The 17123-nt window shown below is 49.5% G+C and overlaps 1 protein-coding gene across 1 annotated transcript in view; it reads right to left on the reverse strand.

Annotated features, from left to right (window-relative positions):
• Positions 1–5592, reverse strand: part of LOC308050051 (T cell receptor alpha chain MC.7.G5-like) — a 368535-nt gene extending 362943 nt beyond the window's left edge. The window contains exons 1-2 of the mRNA XM_080359978.1: positions 5499–5592; positions 4759–5039 (exon numbers count right to left, since the gene is read on the reverse strand). Coding sequence (XP_080216104.1) covers positions 4759–5039; positions 5499–5550 — 333 coding nt within the window. The 5' untranslated portion in view covers positions 5551–5592. The remainder of the gene's footprint in view (positions 1–4758; positions 5040–5498) is intronic.
• Positions 5593–17123: the final 11531 nt, after the last annotated feature.

Consider the following 17123-nt stretch of genomic DNA (forward strand, 5'->3'; position numbering starts at 1 on the left):
AGTGGCTCCTCTTCCTGGCACTGCCTCTTGAAAGTGAGGAAGACAACCCTGTTTACTGCACAGCCAATGGCCACCAGTCCTTGCCTTGTTGCAATTCTGCTAAGAAATACCCCATTGACACTGGAGAATGTCATGTGAACAGGAATGCTGACAACTGCTGTCCTCCAGAGAGGATCTGTGGGCATGTGGGAGGCCCCAGGGAGGTCAGCAGTCCCAGAGACTTTTGGGGAAGAGCACTCCTCTTGCTTGGGGTGTAGCTGTGCTGGGCAAGGTGGCTCAGAAGAAGAAATTGGCAAAGAATGTCTGGAATTGGGAAAGGGTAAATAGCCTTGGGGATGGCCCACCGTGTATACTCCATGTGCCCTTTCCACAGATCACCCAACCAGGAACCAAGACCAGCACATCTGTGCATGGACAACAGGGACAGCATCCCCATGCAGCTGTATCATCCTTCAACAGAGCATCTGGCATGGCCCACATGTTGCTGATATTTTCCCAAAACCAAGGTTGTTTTCTGGGGCACAGCTGAACCAGATTCTACACACAGAGATGAGATATTGTTTCTTACAGAGTTGCACAAATCCAGATACCAGAATAAATCCAGTATGACAGAAGGAAAAATAACAGTTATTGCATTCAAAATCTTAACAATGTATCCACACATTCAGGGTAGTTCTTAAGAGCCAACTAGTTACACATTTCCATATTTGTTACATAACCATTTTAGTATACAATGAGCAACATTCAGGTAAAGGACACTTTATCTAACAGTCTCAAGATACACATTGAAAGAAGACTCAGTTAATTGTGCAAGCTCCAGAACATCTAAAGCTGCAAGGTCACTGTAGTTTCGGATTAGGTGTTTTTTAAGTCACTCTTTCCTTTGTTAGAGGAACAGACTGACCTTAATCTGAGAGGGTTTACATATCTAAAGGTTAGCAACTGCTGACTGATACATTCTTTTAAGTGGTAATGACTACACCAACTTATGTAGGGCTGAGGTGTTGACAAGTCAGTTCTGGTATCAGCTGCAGCAGGCCACACATGGGAGTCCCCTGTCCCTGTGAACCCGTGATCTCTGTGGGTGAAGGCAGCTCTAGGACAGTGACTGGTGCCCGAACTTGCAACACTACTTTGTGCTGCCTTGTCTTCTGATTCTCCCTCCATCCCACTGCAGGAAGAGTGAGCAGGTGACTGTGTGATGCTTAGTTACTGGCTGGGGTTAAACCACAGCACTTCCTCAAGCACAACTTTTCTGAGGCCCAGGAACTCTACAGTCCCACAAGTGTCACAACCCAACTCTGGCCCAGAAAGGTTCTGTATGAGAGTAGAATCTCCCAGGTCCATTGGGACACAGCAGTGACAGAGGGATTTGATTCTACACTCAGCAGGATCTGTGAGCTGTCCCTGAATGCACAGGGCACACACCAGCCAAACCACAGGGCACACCTTGAGGTGCCTTCTCTCAGGAACCCAAGTCCTTCAGCATTCCCAGGGCTCTGAGGCTGAAGCGGCCCTTGTGCTCTGTGCAGAATGGCTGCTCCCCACAGACTGGCCAAGGCCTTCCCACAACTGCAGACTCTGTGGTACTGGGTTTGCCCTCACACAGACCCCACATGCCACAGGACCGAGGCAGAAGACAGAGAAGACAGACCCCATTCCTGCATGGAATGAGGACTGGGGGCACCTGTCCCCAGGCCAGGTTCTGTGGGAATGAGTGCTGGGTCAGGTGGTAACACAGGGACAATGATCTTCAGGACCAGGAACTGCTCTTCAGCACTGTGAAGGGCAGTAAAAAGGGTTTTTAAAAATAAGTTAAAGGCAAACAAAAAATAAATTTAGCCCATTACTTGATAGGCATGGGCAACATATAGTATTAAAGACAGAGGCAAAAAATCATTGAATGCCTCCACTTTTAATTCACCCCTATTAGTCAAGTGACTGTCTTCAACAATGATCTGTCCAATGTTTCCTTTAAACTTTGTCTTGTTACTATTGTACTTAAAAAGGTCTTTCTTGTTGCCTGAAACAACACAGCCAATTTCAACTCTAATCGAGCTCTGGCTTTTCCTGTCTTCTCCCTGGATAGGTGAACCGCAGCTCTGTAATCTTCCTGTGAAACACAGAGACTGCACGATTTCTTTTTTCTCTTGAGTTCTATAAGAAGTTTCCTGTTCAACCAAGCTAGTCTTCTGCCCTACTTTCTTAAGTTAAGACACAATGCAATTGCCTGCTCCTGTGCTTTTTAAAGGTAGTTCTTAAAAACAACCACCACTTGTGGATTCTAAAGCCTTCAAAAGCAGATTCCTAGGGAGAAATCTCAGGATGGAAGCCGGTCACTTCTGGGACTGAGTGGGGCTGCTGCCCCACACAAGGGCTTACAACTACAGAATAGGTTCACTGCCTTCAACATTAAAGAGGTGCCAGATGTGCCTTGAAGCAAAGCACCTGGTTCACCTGACCCTAAACCACTCATGGCTACCAGGAGGAAGCAGTGAGTGATCCTTATGGGTGATTTTGTGCTGCAGGGGACAGAGACACCAACCTGGCCTATCATCCAGAGAGGTTTACTGCCTGCCAGGGGCTCATGTCTGGGATGATGTGGAGGAACTGCCTCACCTCACTTGGCTCTCTGACTGTTACCCCCTACTGTTATTCCTTATGGGCATGAATCATACTGCCAGAGGAAACCTGGACAATACCAAAAGTTATAACAGAGCTCTGCAGAAAGGTAGTCAAGGGCATGGGGGTCCAGGTGGTGTTTCCTCAGTCCTGCCGGTGTGAGTAGAAGGGAATTGATAATGCAGGTCAAAAACTGGCTGAAGCTGCTGTCAGGGTTTTAGGTCCTACAGCCATGGGACCTTGTTTGAAGAGTGGCATCTGCTCAGGAGAGGTGGGATCCACCTCACCAAGTGGGGCAAGGTTGTGTTTGACATTAGGAGGTTCAGCAAGGCAAAGTGCAAGGTCCTGTACCTGGGTGGGGGAAATTCCCAGTATCAATACAGGTTGGGCAATGAAGGGATTGAGAGCAGCCCTCTGGAGAAGAACTCGGTGACACTGGTGGTTGACAACTTGGACATGAGCCAGCAATGTGTGCTTGCTGCCCAGAAAGCCAATTGTATCCTTGGCTGCATCAAAAGAAGTGCAGCCAGCAGGTGAAGGGAAGTGATTCTCCCCTGTACTTGGCTCTCGTGACACCCTACCTGGAGGACTTTGACCAGTTCTGGGCTTCTCAATAAAAAAAGACATAGACCTGTTACAGTAGGCCCTCCAGGGGATGGCCACAAAAACTATTCAAGTACTGGAACAGCTGTCTGATGAAGAAAAGCTGAAAAGAAGGCTGCAGAGAGACCTCTGTGTGGTCTTTCAATATATTAAGGGCAAGAAAGACCACCTATGTCCTCCTTGTCCCTCGGTAGGGGGCAGAATGAGGCACAGACCAAGGTACTTGGAAGGAGTCAGCATGAGTCCCTCTCCCCTCAGGAGTTTACTGCCCCCTCCTCCAAGGCCATGGATGAGTCACCTCAAGGCAAAATGTCTCTGGGAACAGCACTAGCTGCAAACACTCCTACCCAGAGTCAGACACATGGCTTCTATTTGGCAGGAAGACATCCAGCACAAGCCCTTAGGTTATTACAATCATCCCCTTGTGTGGGAATGACACCTCCCATAAGGGTGAGGTGATCATAATCGTGGGAGTTGCACATCCCCCTGAGATCTGGAGCCTTCAAAGTGGCAGCTGATGGCTCTTCAGCACCTTCTGTGCCCCGCTTTCCCTGATCCACATACACACCTAGGCTGGTACCAATGTGCTGATAGTCCCATCCTCCCCTAGCCCGGGACAGGGTGACTTCACCTCTACTAGCTGGTGGGGCAGGAGGGGTGGGACCCTTGGTCAATTGACTGGGTCCTTAACAAAGGAGGTGCCCAGAGTAGCTGTGAAGCTTCTGGTCTACATTCTAATGCCCACACCCGTATTTGACCAGTTCTCCACCGAAGGCCCCCTTGGAGTGTTCTTCTAGGAGCAGCAGGTCTGTGAACTGGAGCCATCCCCTTAGACTAGTACGTTGTCTAAGGAGGTTATCCGGGATTGAGAGCATCTCACCTCCTCGTTTGGGTGAGTGGATATTTACTGGATATATCCTTGAATGAGCACTTACCTAACCCAGGCAAGTGTGAGTCCTTGCCTAACCAGGGAAGTGTAAACCCTTGTCTAACCCAGGTGAGTGATTATTTCTTGTGGATACTCTGGAGTCAGAGGGCTCTTGTTTTGTTTCTTGTGAGTGTGTGTGCATGTGCGTTGTGGATCCTCATTATTCTTATGTTGTTGTACCCCAATAATCTCCTCAACTGATATCAAAAACTGTTGTCGGAGTACTAAGTGTATAAACCCTGTTCCTAGTCGGTTTATTGGCTACACTTTTCCAGCTAGAATAAAGTCTGGTTTGGAACTTATCCACCTAAAACTGTCTTTGAGGTGCCTCCGTGATAGTCATATAAACTGAGGGACGTTTCTGACTACAGGGAATCAGACTTCTTAGGGGATGCAGTGAAAATTATTTGGGGAGTGTGCAGGACAGGGATGTTCAGTGGGAGGAGCAGAGACAAGGAAAAGCGGCCCCGGCGGGCGGAGCGGCAGCGGCCCCTGGCGGGCCCGGCTGGGAATGTCCCTCCGCCCCCGCCACACCCGCCCGGCCCCGCCCGCGGCGGTTCGTGTCCGGCCGCAGCCCCGGCTTCTCTCTCCGTGTCTCCCACGACGCAGTAATACACCGCCGCGTCCCCGCGCTGGGGCCGTTCGAGCCACAGGGCGCTGGACCGGCGGTCTGCTGCCACCGACAGCCGTCCCTGCGGCTCCGACAGAGCTTTGATTCCTTTATGGCCGCTCACGAGGAGTTCGGGACCTCGACCCGGGAGAAGACGGTACCAGAAGATGAAGTCGTATGATTGTATGTTGGGGTGTGAGCAGTTGATGCTGATGCCGGTGCTCTCGGAGGTCTCTGCCGACGGCTCCTGCTGCACTTGGGCTCTTCCCGAAGCCACTGCCGGGGAGAAAAATAAGAAATATACCTGATAAACTGCACAGCCCTGCCCGCTGTTTCCCAGAAATCCCGCAGAAGCAGTGAGGAACATACAGAGATCACAAGGAGAAAAATTTCCAGAAGTTGTCAGTATGTGCAGTAATGGAAGTGTCCATTAATAGTCGATGCATGAACGATGGGTGGTAAAACTGAGGAAAAAAATGGAACACAAAGGAATGAGAAATAAAGTAGTAAGGAATGGCTGCATGATTGATATAGGTATCCACAGAGTAAAGAAACAGGCAGGGTTGGACCAAGAACGAAGCGATGAGTTTTATCAGAAAATGGAGTATGGACGGGAGGCAGGTTCGGAGCCAGAGATCCATGAGGAAGCCAGATCGGACGACAGCATCGAGGGACCTGCAGGAGACACCCCAGGCTCAGCCCCGTCCCCCATCCAGCCCCGCCAGTCCCGCGCACCCAGGAGCACCGCGGCCAGTCCCGCCAGCCCTGCGCCCCGACACCGCCGCATCCCGCCGCTCCGCTAGCGCCTCGCTGCCCCTGCCAGCCCCGGCTCCCTGCTCCGGCCGTGCCTCCGCCGCCTCCGCCTCCTCCTCTTCCTCCTCTCCCTCACCCTATCCTTCTCCTCTCTCTCCGCCTCTCCTCTCGCCACCAGCTCCGCCCCGGGGCTGAGTCCTGCGCCTGCGCCGCTCGGTGCGTCGCCCGGGCTCACAGGGCTCCGGGGCTCTGCACGGCCGCAACTTTGGCTCCTGGGAAATGGACTCTTCCTCCAGTATGAAGAAGCCCGCACAGGGCCAGCTGCAGCCTGGGGCAGCTGCAGCCCTGACCCAGGAGGTGGACCAGCTTCCCAGAGCTGTCTCTGAGCTCAGGTGCTGGAAACAGCAGCCACTGGTTTCCTGCAGTTGGCACTGAGGAGGCTGAGAGCCTCCCTTCAGCTGCTTCTGAGTAGTCCCAGCACCATGCCTGAAAGTTGGTTTGTGTTAGAATGCGTGTGAGGACAAGTGTACCCATGGGCATGCAGAGGACAGGGTGGGCAGGGGACGGTAGAATCATCGGGTCAGAATGTAGGTGAGAAGGCGCCTGCAGGGGGCATCTACATCATCACTCTACTTAGAACGGATCCCATTAGATCGTATTCCTCACAATCACATTCAGTCCATTCTTGAGCACCTCTCAGGATGGAAATTGCAAAAACTCCTGGGCACTTTCCCTCTGTCTTCTGGGCACTTCTGGAGACGTGGTCCATCTTCTTGTGTTCCTCTGAATAAGTAGTTGTAGAAAGAAAGACATTCTCCTGAGATATCTCTTGTCCAAGATGAACAGACCCTGTTCTCTCATGCTCTCCTTGCATGTCATGTTCATCAACTGCCTAACATGTACGGTGGCTTTTGTTCAACTTTGGTATGTTGATACCCTTCCTTGAGCAGGGAGCCCCAGTTTGGCAGCACTGCTCCACATATAATCTCAAATGGGCTAGATGGAGAAGGTAATTTTCTTGCACCTGCTGGCAACACTTTAACACAGCTCAGGATGCAGCTGGTCCTGTTACTGCAAGAGCACACTGCTGTCTCAAACTCTGAAGGAGAGGTGGAAACATTTTCTCAGAAAGGCTTTCTAACCTTGCAGGCAGGAAGGTACCAACTGCTTACAGCTTGGGATGGGCTCCAAGAGCACCTCGTTATGTCACAGACCATGATACATTAACAGGAAAGACTTAATATCCAGTGGGGGAAAATATTCCTTTCATATTTGCTCAGCTTGCAGTAGGGAGGATTGTGCCTGTATGTTACTGGGTTTGGGGGATGTGTGTCCCCATGGGGCTGTGGTTGCACCCCACAGTGTCACCCTGCTGCCACATTGCAGAGGACCATCCTTGAGCTCTGAGGAGGATGTTCCTGAGGGGCATTCAGCTGTCCTGGTGCCCTCTGCGCTACAGCACAGTTTCCCATGGCACCCTGCCAAGCAGGTAGGTCCCTGACAAGACTGATATGGGCTCTTCTGTAGTCTGGGGCAGTAGTCATCCTGTTTGTCTTGGTCAGTCCTCTCAGAATCTTGAGCTCCACAGCCTTTTGGCCAATGCAGGCAAGGCTGCCCTTGAACTCTACATCATCCAACTGTTCTTCATTCGTGAGTAGCATGTCCAACACAGCCTCTCACCTGTTCCATTCATGGATTGCCTGCATCAAAAATTTGCCCTCCATACGCCCCATCCATGTCCTGCTTTGCTCATGCCCCTCTATTTTTGTCCTGAGGTCAGAAAAGTTGCCCATGGGCACCTGAACCCTGCTGGTGTGGGCACTGCCTGACCAAGGCTGTGGTCTGGGTCATCCTCACTCCTGCCTCCCTGCTCTTGCTTTCTTGATCTAGCCTAACCAGTTATATCTGAAATTTAGAAACTCAGGTGCTCCTGCACTGGCTGCCTGGTATTTGCTTCCTGGAGACTCGGGTGTGCAGCTCCCAAGGGGACAAGGATGGTTACACATCAAGGGCACTCAATGTTACAGCTGCTTTGGACAATCTTGACACTTTTCAAAGCTGGTGTGACTTTTGCTCCTGTTGGTCAATGGCAATGCAGCCTTTCTCTGGGCTGTGCTGTTGTGCTGGCGTAGGCCTCGTGTTTCCTCAGGGGACAGGATGTGGGGCCCAGGTTGGCAAAGACATTGGGATGTCACACGTGTGACCGGGAGAAGCTTGGAGAGGTGTTGTCTGTAAAGCAGAGAATGTGCTGCATCTGTCCCACCTGAGCCAGCAGAGTGAGGGACAGCGCCTGGCTCTGTATGTGGAGTTTCTGCAGCAGCAGTTCATGGACATGTTTCTCCTGAGGAGCCACTCAGGAAAAAACAAACAAACAAACAAACAAAACCCAAACAAACAAACAAAAAAACAACCAAAACCCAACCAATGAAACAAACAAACAAAAAAATTAGAGAAAGAGAAAAGTGAAGTTCATTCCTGATGAAGCAGACACAGGACACTTGCTATCACAAGTGCCAGGTCATAGCACAATATGAGCAGAAGGAACTGACCAGCTCCCACTGGAGAACTGAATGTTTACATAGATTCCTTGGGGTGATGATCACAGAATCACAGAATGCCTGGGGTTGCAGGGATGTCAGGAGATCATCTAGCCCAACCCACCTGCTAAAACATGGTCACCAGAGCAGAACATGCAGGATTCTGTCCAGGTGGGTTTTGAATGTCTCCAGAGAAGGAGACTCCACACCCACTCTGGGCAGCCTGTTCCTGAGCTCTGTCACCCTTAAAGTAAAGAAGTTTCTCCACATATTTATATGGAACCTCCTGTGTTTCAGTCTTTGCCCATTGCCTCTCATCATTGGGCACCACTGAAAAGAGTCTGGTCCAATCACCTTGACAACCGAGCTTGAGATACTTATAAGCATGAATAAGATCCCCTCTCAGCCTTCTTTTCTCCAGGCTGAACAAACACAGCTCTCTCAGTCTCTCCTCATAAGAAAGATGCTCCAGCCCCCTCATCATCTTTGTGTCCCTCTGCTGGACTCTCTCCACTAATTCCTTGTCCTTCTTAAACTGGGCAACCCAGAACTGGACACATTACTCCAGGTACAGACACACCAGGGCAGAGTAGAGGGGGAGGAAACCTTCCCTCAACCTACTGTTCCAGTGGCAAAGACAAGACACCTGCTGAAATGAGGCGGAGTCTTTTGCTACCTCCCCAGGGAGAACAGGGGAATGAAGACCCATGGATGTCTCATGCTAGGAGCTGCACTTTTGTTTGTCTGTATTTGTTTTGGTTTATTATCATACCAATGGACAGATGTCACGGGGGAGTGATTTAGGGTTCTGCTTACTGCAGAGCAATGTTTAGATTTCTCAAAAAAAAGTGTGCCTTAGAAGATTTTGGTGACAGGTTCACTCCATTATTTACCGCATGGAGGAAATATGCCATGCCGAATGCTGCTTCCCTTCTCCACAGGAAAAGTAGTAGAATAGCAGAAGGGCTGACTCAATCTGGGTACCTGCTCAGAGTTCCAACCTGAACAGAGAAAACCATAAACTTCCATGTCTTTAAAGACCATTCATACCATGTTTCTGTCCAAGAGCTGTTTGGGGTCTTCTTGCTTCTCATTGTATCTTTTTCACTGATCTCACATGTGCCTTTGTTTTGTTTAGTTATAAACATTGTCTATAGTCCATAGCTTTGCAGGCACTCTTTTGTTTGAATAAATACTTTTCTTCTCAGTGGAGTACAAAACAGGCCCCGTTTTGCAGATGTCTGTAATGTCTCGGTGTTACCCTTGGGATCATTATTTTTTCCTTTGTAAATGTCATTCCTTCCAGAAAAGTGCGAACTAGACCTTATCTTGTACTTGTTTAGTGTAGTTTGTAGTTGATTTTGGTAAATATGAGCAGAACTTTACAGCTTAAGAATTGCAACAAATTCAGCTTACTAAGTAACGTGAAGCAGAGAGTGTCTAAAAAATAACACAAATGTATACTTCTAGTTGATTCATTATATTCAGTATGCATTTACTTCAGGCAAATGATTAATCAGAAATTTAAATTGTAATCACCCACTGACCTGTGAGCAGTAAAACCTTTGCTGTACAGCCAGCTAATGTAGCAGAGAGAGCTCAAAGTGGGCTCACTCAGGCTGTCATATTTATAGAATAAGGTGGTTGACTCCTAGTCAAATTGCAGAAAGTGGGAAAGGTCTGTATGAGATTTGTGCACCCACAATTTGTCAGTGTTCGTTTGCTATTCTGCTTCCTTGTGGGTTTCCTAAAAGGAGTTATTGGCCTGGCTGCAGCTCAGGCCTTTACCTCCTTTGGAGCCTGGGCCAAAGTGCTGCTGCTTTGGCTGGGTGGGGGGTTGAGTGAATCTGGCACAAGAGGGGAAAGAAAAGTTACAGCACCTCTTAACATCAACTGCAATGGCTGAAGATCAAGAGGGGAATAATACAATGAAACCAGTTTTAAGGTGTCTCCATCTCAAGACAAGACTAAACCAGATAGTGTTGCAGATGACAGATGTTCCTGTGGTTATTACTAGTGGTCACGATGAACAAATTGTTAATATGTCAATACAAATGTTCATGTGTGCTGCTTGCACTTTATCAGAAACTGGAGCTTTCCATGTATTGACAAGAAGAGGATACTGCCTTCAGATATGAGAATATTGAATATCATGTGTGCATAAATGGTGTCTGTAATGGACAGAAAACATTATATTAGAGGATCTTCCCCTACAGATCCCTGGGGGCAAAGGGGAAGCAGCACTGCCAGGACACAGCTCAGGGCCCCATCCCACAAGCTCAGCCTTGCACAGACACGGCCCCTCCCTCCCCAGTGTTCTTGCACAGCCAAGGAAGCTCCCTGCACCAGAGTGTCTTGCACAGCACAGAGGTACAAGGCACTGTCGGACACCTCGACTTCCTCCAACTGCAGGACGCTGTATTTCCCCGTGGTGTTCAGAGTTGTGCTGAAACGGTCACTGTGCTTGAGGCCAGATCTTGCCTGATATAAGACCAACTGGGGAGCCTGGCCTTTCCTCTGCTGGTACCAGAGCAAGCCATCAAAGTTGGAGGTCTGGTATGTGCAGTTTGTTTGGAAGGTATCTTTCTGCTTCACTGTGACTTGTCCTTTTTGCTGGGTGACAGTGACCTGCCCCATGGTGCCTGGAAGAAAGTGAAGGTCAGCAGCAATGTAGGGAAGGGCTCTGGGAAGCCAATCAGGAATGGACGCAAAACCCTCCTGTAGAAGGTTCGTTGTCCCTTGCCCTATAGGAAAGTCCTTATGCCTGGGGACAAGGAGGCAGACAGTAGTTCTGGGCAGGAGGGTGGAGATCACAAGCAAGTGTGGATTCTGAGAAGAGCTGTGCTGTGTCCCTGCTCCAGCTCCTAGTGCCCAGAGGACCAGGGAATAGCCTGTCATGCCTGACCTTCATGTCTGGGGACCAGCACCCCTCTAGCAGGCTGAGCCATCCATGGAAGTATAAAAAAAAAAAATCATGTTTCTTCCCCATATTTCTCTTAGAGGGTTCCTGACTCCCTGAGTGTATGGAATGCTGAGCCTGAAATAAGGGAACCCTGGCTATGACAACAAGAAAAAGGAGAAAACTGGAAGCCATGGTTGATGTGCCAGCCAGGAGGCAGAATGGGACCCCTAGTAATGTCAGTCGCATGAGAGCTTTATAGTCCCTGGGGCAGCTTTGACAAGCTCTGCTAATTTCTGTTGAAAAGGAAGAAATGTGAGAGTGTAGAGACAGCTGGGATCTCCCATGAAGACAGCCTGTGGATCAGAGAAGAGAGACAGAGAGAGAAGGATTGAAGGCAATAGAAAAGCAGGAGAAGAGGTCTGAGATGTCCTCTCCCTTTTTGAACAGTAAAAATTACTTGAGAGAGCCGATGCAAAAACACAAATGTGAGCTAATCTTCCCAGTGTTCTCCTGTAATTCAAGAATATTTTCCCATATGGACCTGATAAGGCTGGTGAGGCTTTCGACAGGAGAAGAAATACTGTGTTAAGGAAAATCCAAGACTTACCCAGCAGTTGCCCCAGAAAGGCAGTGAGGACAAGATATCCGAAGTGCATGACGAGACCGACGTGCCTGTTGAGTGAGAGTCAGAAAAGCACCTCCCAGCCCCGAGATACTAGAGCTACCGGAAACCACTCTGGTGGGGGAGCAAATGTAGAAGTGGGGAAGACAACTGATCTGTTCTTCCTGTGCCTCAAATGCCCCTTCTGGGTTTCTCCCTCCTCCAGCAGCAACACCTGTGGCTCCCTCAGCCAAAGGCTTTGTCAGCATTTCCACAATCAGGGGTCCTGGGCACTCTGAGAGCCCCAGTCATGGGAAGGGGCTGTTCCCAGTCAGCTCACAGTGGAATTCTCAAAGCCTGAACTGGAATCACCTGCTCTTCTGCACAACCACTTCTGGGCCATTTAGGAGATCAGAGGTTTCTTTCCGCACGGAGGTTTCACATCTTCCTCTGGGATCCTCTGCTTTCTGGCGACTGTTATTTCCTTTGGGAACAGAAGACTCTTCTGTTTCTCTCTCTTCTCCCCTTTCTTTCCTCAGCTACCTGAGAACAACACCTCTCCCTCAAATCCTCCAAACAAGGAGATTATTTTGCTGTGGACCTGCCCAGGAGTTCTGGCCATGTCCTGTTCCTGCTGTGAAAATCCAATGTGGGAGAGGAACCTGGCTCTAGTGGGGTTGCTGGGTTCCACAAACCCAGAGGTGACATGGACGACGTACTCCTAGTCTAGGGAAAAGGGTGAGGGGTCATCAGGGAACAGGATGAGGGACCAGTAGGTCACCCCCTACTCCCAGGGAGCACATGGGCACCCATGGGAGTGATGCACTGTGAGGGGTGGGAATAGAGTAACCTTGCACCCTGTCACGGAGGCACCCCGAGGTTAGTTTAAGGGACAACAGGGTCCAAAACAACTTTTATTACACCGGTGAGAAACAGGGTTTTAGCACTCCAAAAGTGACTTAAGTAAAGGTTCAGATATCAGCTGAGGAAAATTATTAAGGGGGCAGCAACTAATACAACAGGCAGTCCACAGTATGCAGGCATGTGGCTTCACTCAAAACAATGCCGGAGCCATCCCCAAGTCCCGGAGAAGTACACGCTTGCCAAAACACGGTGCAGGATTATTTTTAAAAAGATACATGTGCTCATAGTGAGTACGGGAAGTGTACATCAGCGATTCTGCGAGGGTAAACTTATAATACACTCGCAATCCTGCGAGGGCTAATTTACTTACACGTGCAAATGTGTATGGAATATTACACGTGCTTACGTGGAAGCACGGGAGGAAAATACACTCTGGATTGTGCGAGGAAATAATTTATACCTGTGCTCGTATTGAGCACAGAAAGTTACATGTGCAAATGTGCACGGAAAGTTACTCGTGCTTATATTAAGCACGGAGAGTACGCATGCAAATGTGCACGGAAAGTTACACATGCATATGTGCATGGAAGGAAAATATAAATATACTCGCAATTCTGCGAGAAGTTTTACTCACACCCGTGGCAGCAAGGCAAGCGGAGTCTCCATCCTGGGGAGGGGGGCCGCCGTGGCTCCTGGTGGCAGTGGCTAAGCTCATGCTTCGAGAGACCCACACAACAATGGGCGGAGTCTCGACGAGAGTCCCATTTTTATCTGATCAGACCTGATGGTAGGCATTGTAGAAGCTCCTCTGCACCTCCACAAACATGCCCCACACTGGGCGCAGGCGCCCAGCGGCTTTGGCACTCCCTACCATTGCTAATGACACTAGCCAGGGTACTCTGGGGCCAAACAAAAGAAGCTGTTAGCCTCAAGTAGCATAGAGAGAGGGAGATGTGCCCACTCCTGCATACTGAAGGAGGGAGGGGGAGAGAGGCGGCAGAGACGGGGAGAGAGGAGGCGTTGCATTCTGCCACATACCCAGAGCTGAAAGGGCATGTGAAGGTGTGGGGATCCCTACTCACATTCACTTTCCAGAACCATACCAGGCACCAGTAATGGCAGAGGTAAAAAACTGTTCGTTATTGTTAAGTTAACCTGATCTGAGCAGGCACAGGCCTGTGTTGTGCTGAGCTGTACAGATCACCTGACAAATTTGGCAATGTTGCCACAAACACGTCCTTGTGTTGATCTGGGAGTGAAGCACCGGTCTTTCATATAAATGTCTTTTCACTCAACACTAGAAATTTGAAGTGTTGTATTTCTAAGAATGTCCCATGAAAACTGAAAAGACGACAATAACAGCAAATCTCTGCATGGCTGAGATTTGCACTATGTGCTAAAACCTAATTGGAGCTCCACATCATGGTCCATAACTCAGGGTTCCCACGATTGAAAGGGCATTATATCACCTGTGCCATCCCCTTTTACACTCTTGTTTTATCTCCAGTATTTTAATGAACATTCTGTGGAGTTGGAGTCTCATTCTAACTGAGATCCATCTCCAAACATACTCCACCCTTATCATTAAAAAAACACAATTCCAAGTTTCTAGGAGGAATTTTCCCTGTTCCCAATCAGGCCCATTGCCTTTTGCAATGTGCTCAAGCAGAGTTTGGCTCCATCTGGCTCCTCAATCTGCAGTCAAGTGTTAGAAGCACCAACAATCTTTCCTTTCACAGCTTCTCTTTTGGATACTGAAGAAGGCAAGTTCTCCAAGGATGGAGACTCCACAACCACTCTGGACATCCTGTGGCATAGCTCACTCACCCTCACAGTGAAACAGTGCTTCCTGGTGTCCAGACAGAGTCTCCACTGTTTCCTTTTGTGCCAAGTGCCTCTTGTCCTGTCTCTGGACACCATGGGGAAGAGCCTGGCTTCCTGTTCTTCACAACCTCCCTTCAGATAACTGTAGACACTGATGAGATCTCCCTGAGATTTCTCTGTGCTGAGCAGTCCCAGGCTTCTCAGTCTATCACAATGTCAGAGATTCTCCAGTCTCTTCATCATCTAAGTGTCCCTTTATTGGACTGTCTCCATTATGCCTGGGTCATACATTTCCATAGTGCAAACACACACCCCCTCACCCTCTGGAGTCACCAGCACACCCGCATTCCTGCACCCCTCAAATATCAGCATGGGCCCTTGGCCCATCTCATAGCCCTGCCTGGAGCCAGGGCCCTCTGACCCAGCACCTGGGGCTCCTCCTTCTCCCTGGCATGGCCAGTCTGGTGTTCACTGACAAAGAGATGCACACAATCACCCACTCATCTCACGCTTATCTCCACACTCTTGGTTCCCTCAAACATTACCACAGCTTGGTAGGATCAGTCTGTTGAGCAGTCATGTGCTGGCCTTGGGCCACCTTACCCACCGCTGGCTTTGGCTTTAGATACGACTTTTCCTCCCACTCCTAGGGCAAGCAAGTTTGCAATATGCCAAAAAATTCCACAAACACCCGTGAGCATCAACTTAAATTCAGAAAGAACACCAAAAAACACTGAGATCCCTCTAATGACTTCTCACACATGCATGTGCGATGTTGTTCCTCCAGCTACTGACACAGAGACTGACAGACCCTGGGAGCAGAGGTCTCTTCTCCAGCTGCTGGCTGGAGGCCTTGCTGCACACAGCACAGTCCATCCAGTTACTGGCACTCAGTTCTCTCTTTCACACCACTCTCCCCAACTACTGGCACTCAAACATGGGATGTTACACAGAAGGATGGTTAAGAAAGGATTTAATAAGAAAGCGGGAGGACTGTAGTGGTCAGGCATAGGGATCATCCCAACAAATGCACTGACCAGTCCTGCCTCAGCTGCAGGTACCGCCTTCTATTTTCTTCCCCCTTTCTGTTTCGTCCCCTTGCTCCTCCCCAGTCTCCTCTTTCCCCCTTCCTTTGGCCCTTCCCCTACACATGCCTTCAGAAGTGTTCTCTAGTCCTGCACAGCCCTCTCAAACATCCAGAATACTCATATTGCTCTTGTCACTTCCTGTCACTTACAAAGCTCAGCCTGTCCCACTTCAAATCTACACCTGCAGTTTACCAATGGCCCATCAATTAGAGGCTGCTGAGCTCTTGTCTCCTTCCTTGCATCCCTTATCACTTATTGAGAGACTGCTGTCACTGTATGCTTTGTTAATTGCTTTTCCTTGTTCTTCCCTTTGAAAGGGAAAGGGACTTGATCAGCCAGCCTTAGTGAACCAGCTGCTCTCACATTCCACATGCCCTTACAGGGGGCTCTGCTGAACTTGCTCAGGTGAGTGAGTTCCTCAAAATGCTGAAAGTTTCCTGTTGCTGGAGTAAATAAGATCCCAGAAAGACACATCCTAGAAGTACAGCCACCAGCAGTTTTCTGTTGGGCAGAGAACCCATGGGGACACAGGGACTCCACCCTAGCCCCCAGGAAAGCACTGGTCAGTCCCTAAGCTGGAGGAGACACAGGAAGAGCAGGGAGACAATTCAAGGTGTTCAACAGAAACTCTTGTCCAGTGCCTGGCTGATGGGTCTTGGTCACATGTTGAGGCTTTCACTTATCCCCACATGCAGGGCTAGGAGAACACTTTATCTCTTTAGGGATTTTTTTTTGGAAAGGAGGTAAAACCACAGGAGGAGTCACATCTATCAAGAGTCCTCTTTTCCAACAGTGGTCATTGGTGCATGCGGAGGGAAGAGTAAGAGCTGGACAAGCAGCTGGGATACTTCTCCTCAATACTCACTGTTGTGTCCTGCTCAGTTTCAGCAGCTCTGAGGTGTTCCTGTGTCTGCTCTGGCAATGAACCCTCATGGCAAGGAAGGCCAACAGCAGCCTGGGCTGCAGTAGGAAGCGCATCTCCAGCAGAACAAAGGACCTGACCCTTCCTCTCTACCCACCACTGGTGAGGCCAGCTCTGGAGCTCTGGCTCCAGTTCTGGGCCTCCTGATACAAGAAAGATACTGAAGCAAGACCAGCAACATGTTGCAGGGACTGGAGCATCTTTCCTATGAGGATACGCTGAGAGGGCTGACAGTGTCCAGCTTGCGGAAGAGAGGTTTCAGGGAGGATCTTGGAATGTGTGTACAGAGCTGATGGGAGGGAATGAAGAAGCAAGTCTTCTCAGTTGGATGTCCTTGGGACTCCCCACTTCTGCCATGAAGAGGCCCTATGGAGAGATCAACTACAGCTTTTTGCTCCTTCTGGAGATCACACCAAGTCAAACCATCCCCAGGAAGGGAGAACATTCCATGGTGATCTTCTCCTGATATCGAGAAGGGTGAGAATACCATCATATAGACGCATCAATGTTTCTGAATACAGCAGTATCAGACCTCATTATAGGATGCAACGGAAAAGTATTTTGTGATTTTGCAAGCCTGGAGATGTTTAGGGGAAGGAGCTGAGACCAGGAAAGGTAGTTTGGCCAGGAGCAAGTGTGGGAAGACAGAAGGAGGCAGTGAGAAGAGGGGTCAATACCATGTGAGCATGTGGCAGATCTGTGTGCTGGACTGGCCATGTCTGTTGCTCTGCCTTATTTGTCCTGGAAATACAGTTAGGAAGTCCAGCTGTGACAGGGAGCAGGGCTGATCCTTCACTCTGTGCCTCTGTAGCCTCTGAGCAGGGGCTGTGAACAGCTCTGTCAGCTACTCGAGCCACACAGAGCCCCTG

This window comes from Nesoenas mayeri (genome assembly GCF_963082525.1).
Source record: "Nesoenas mayeri genome assembly, chromosome: 26".
Lineage (NCBI taxonomy): Eukaryota > Metazoa > Chordata > Aves > Columbiformes > Columbidae > Nesoenas > Nesoenas mayeri.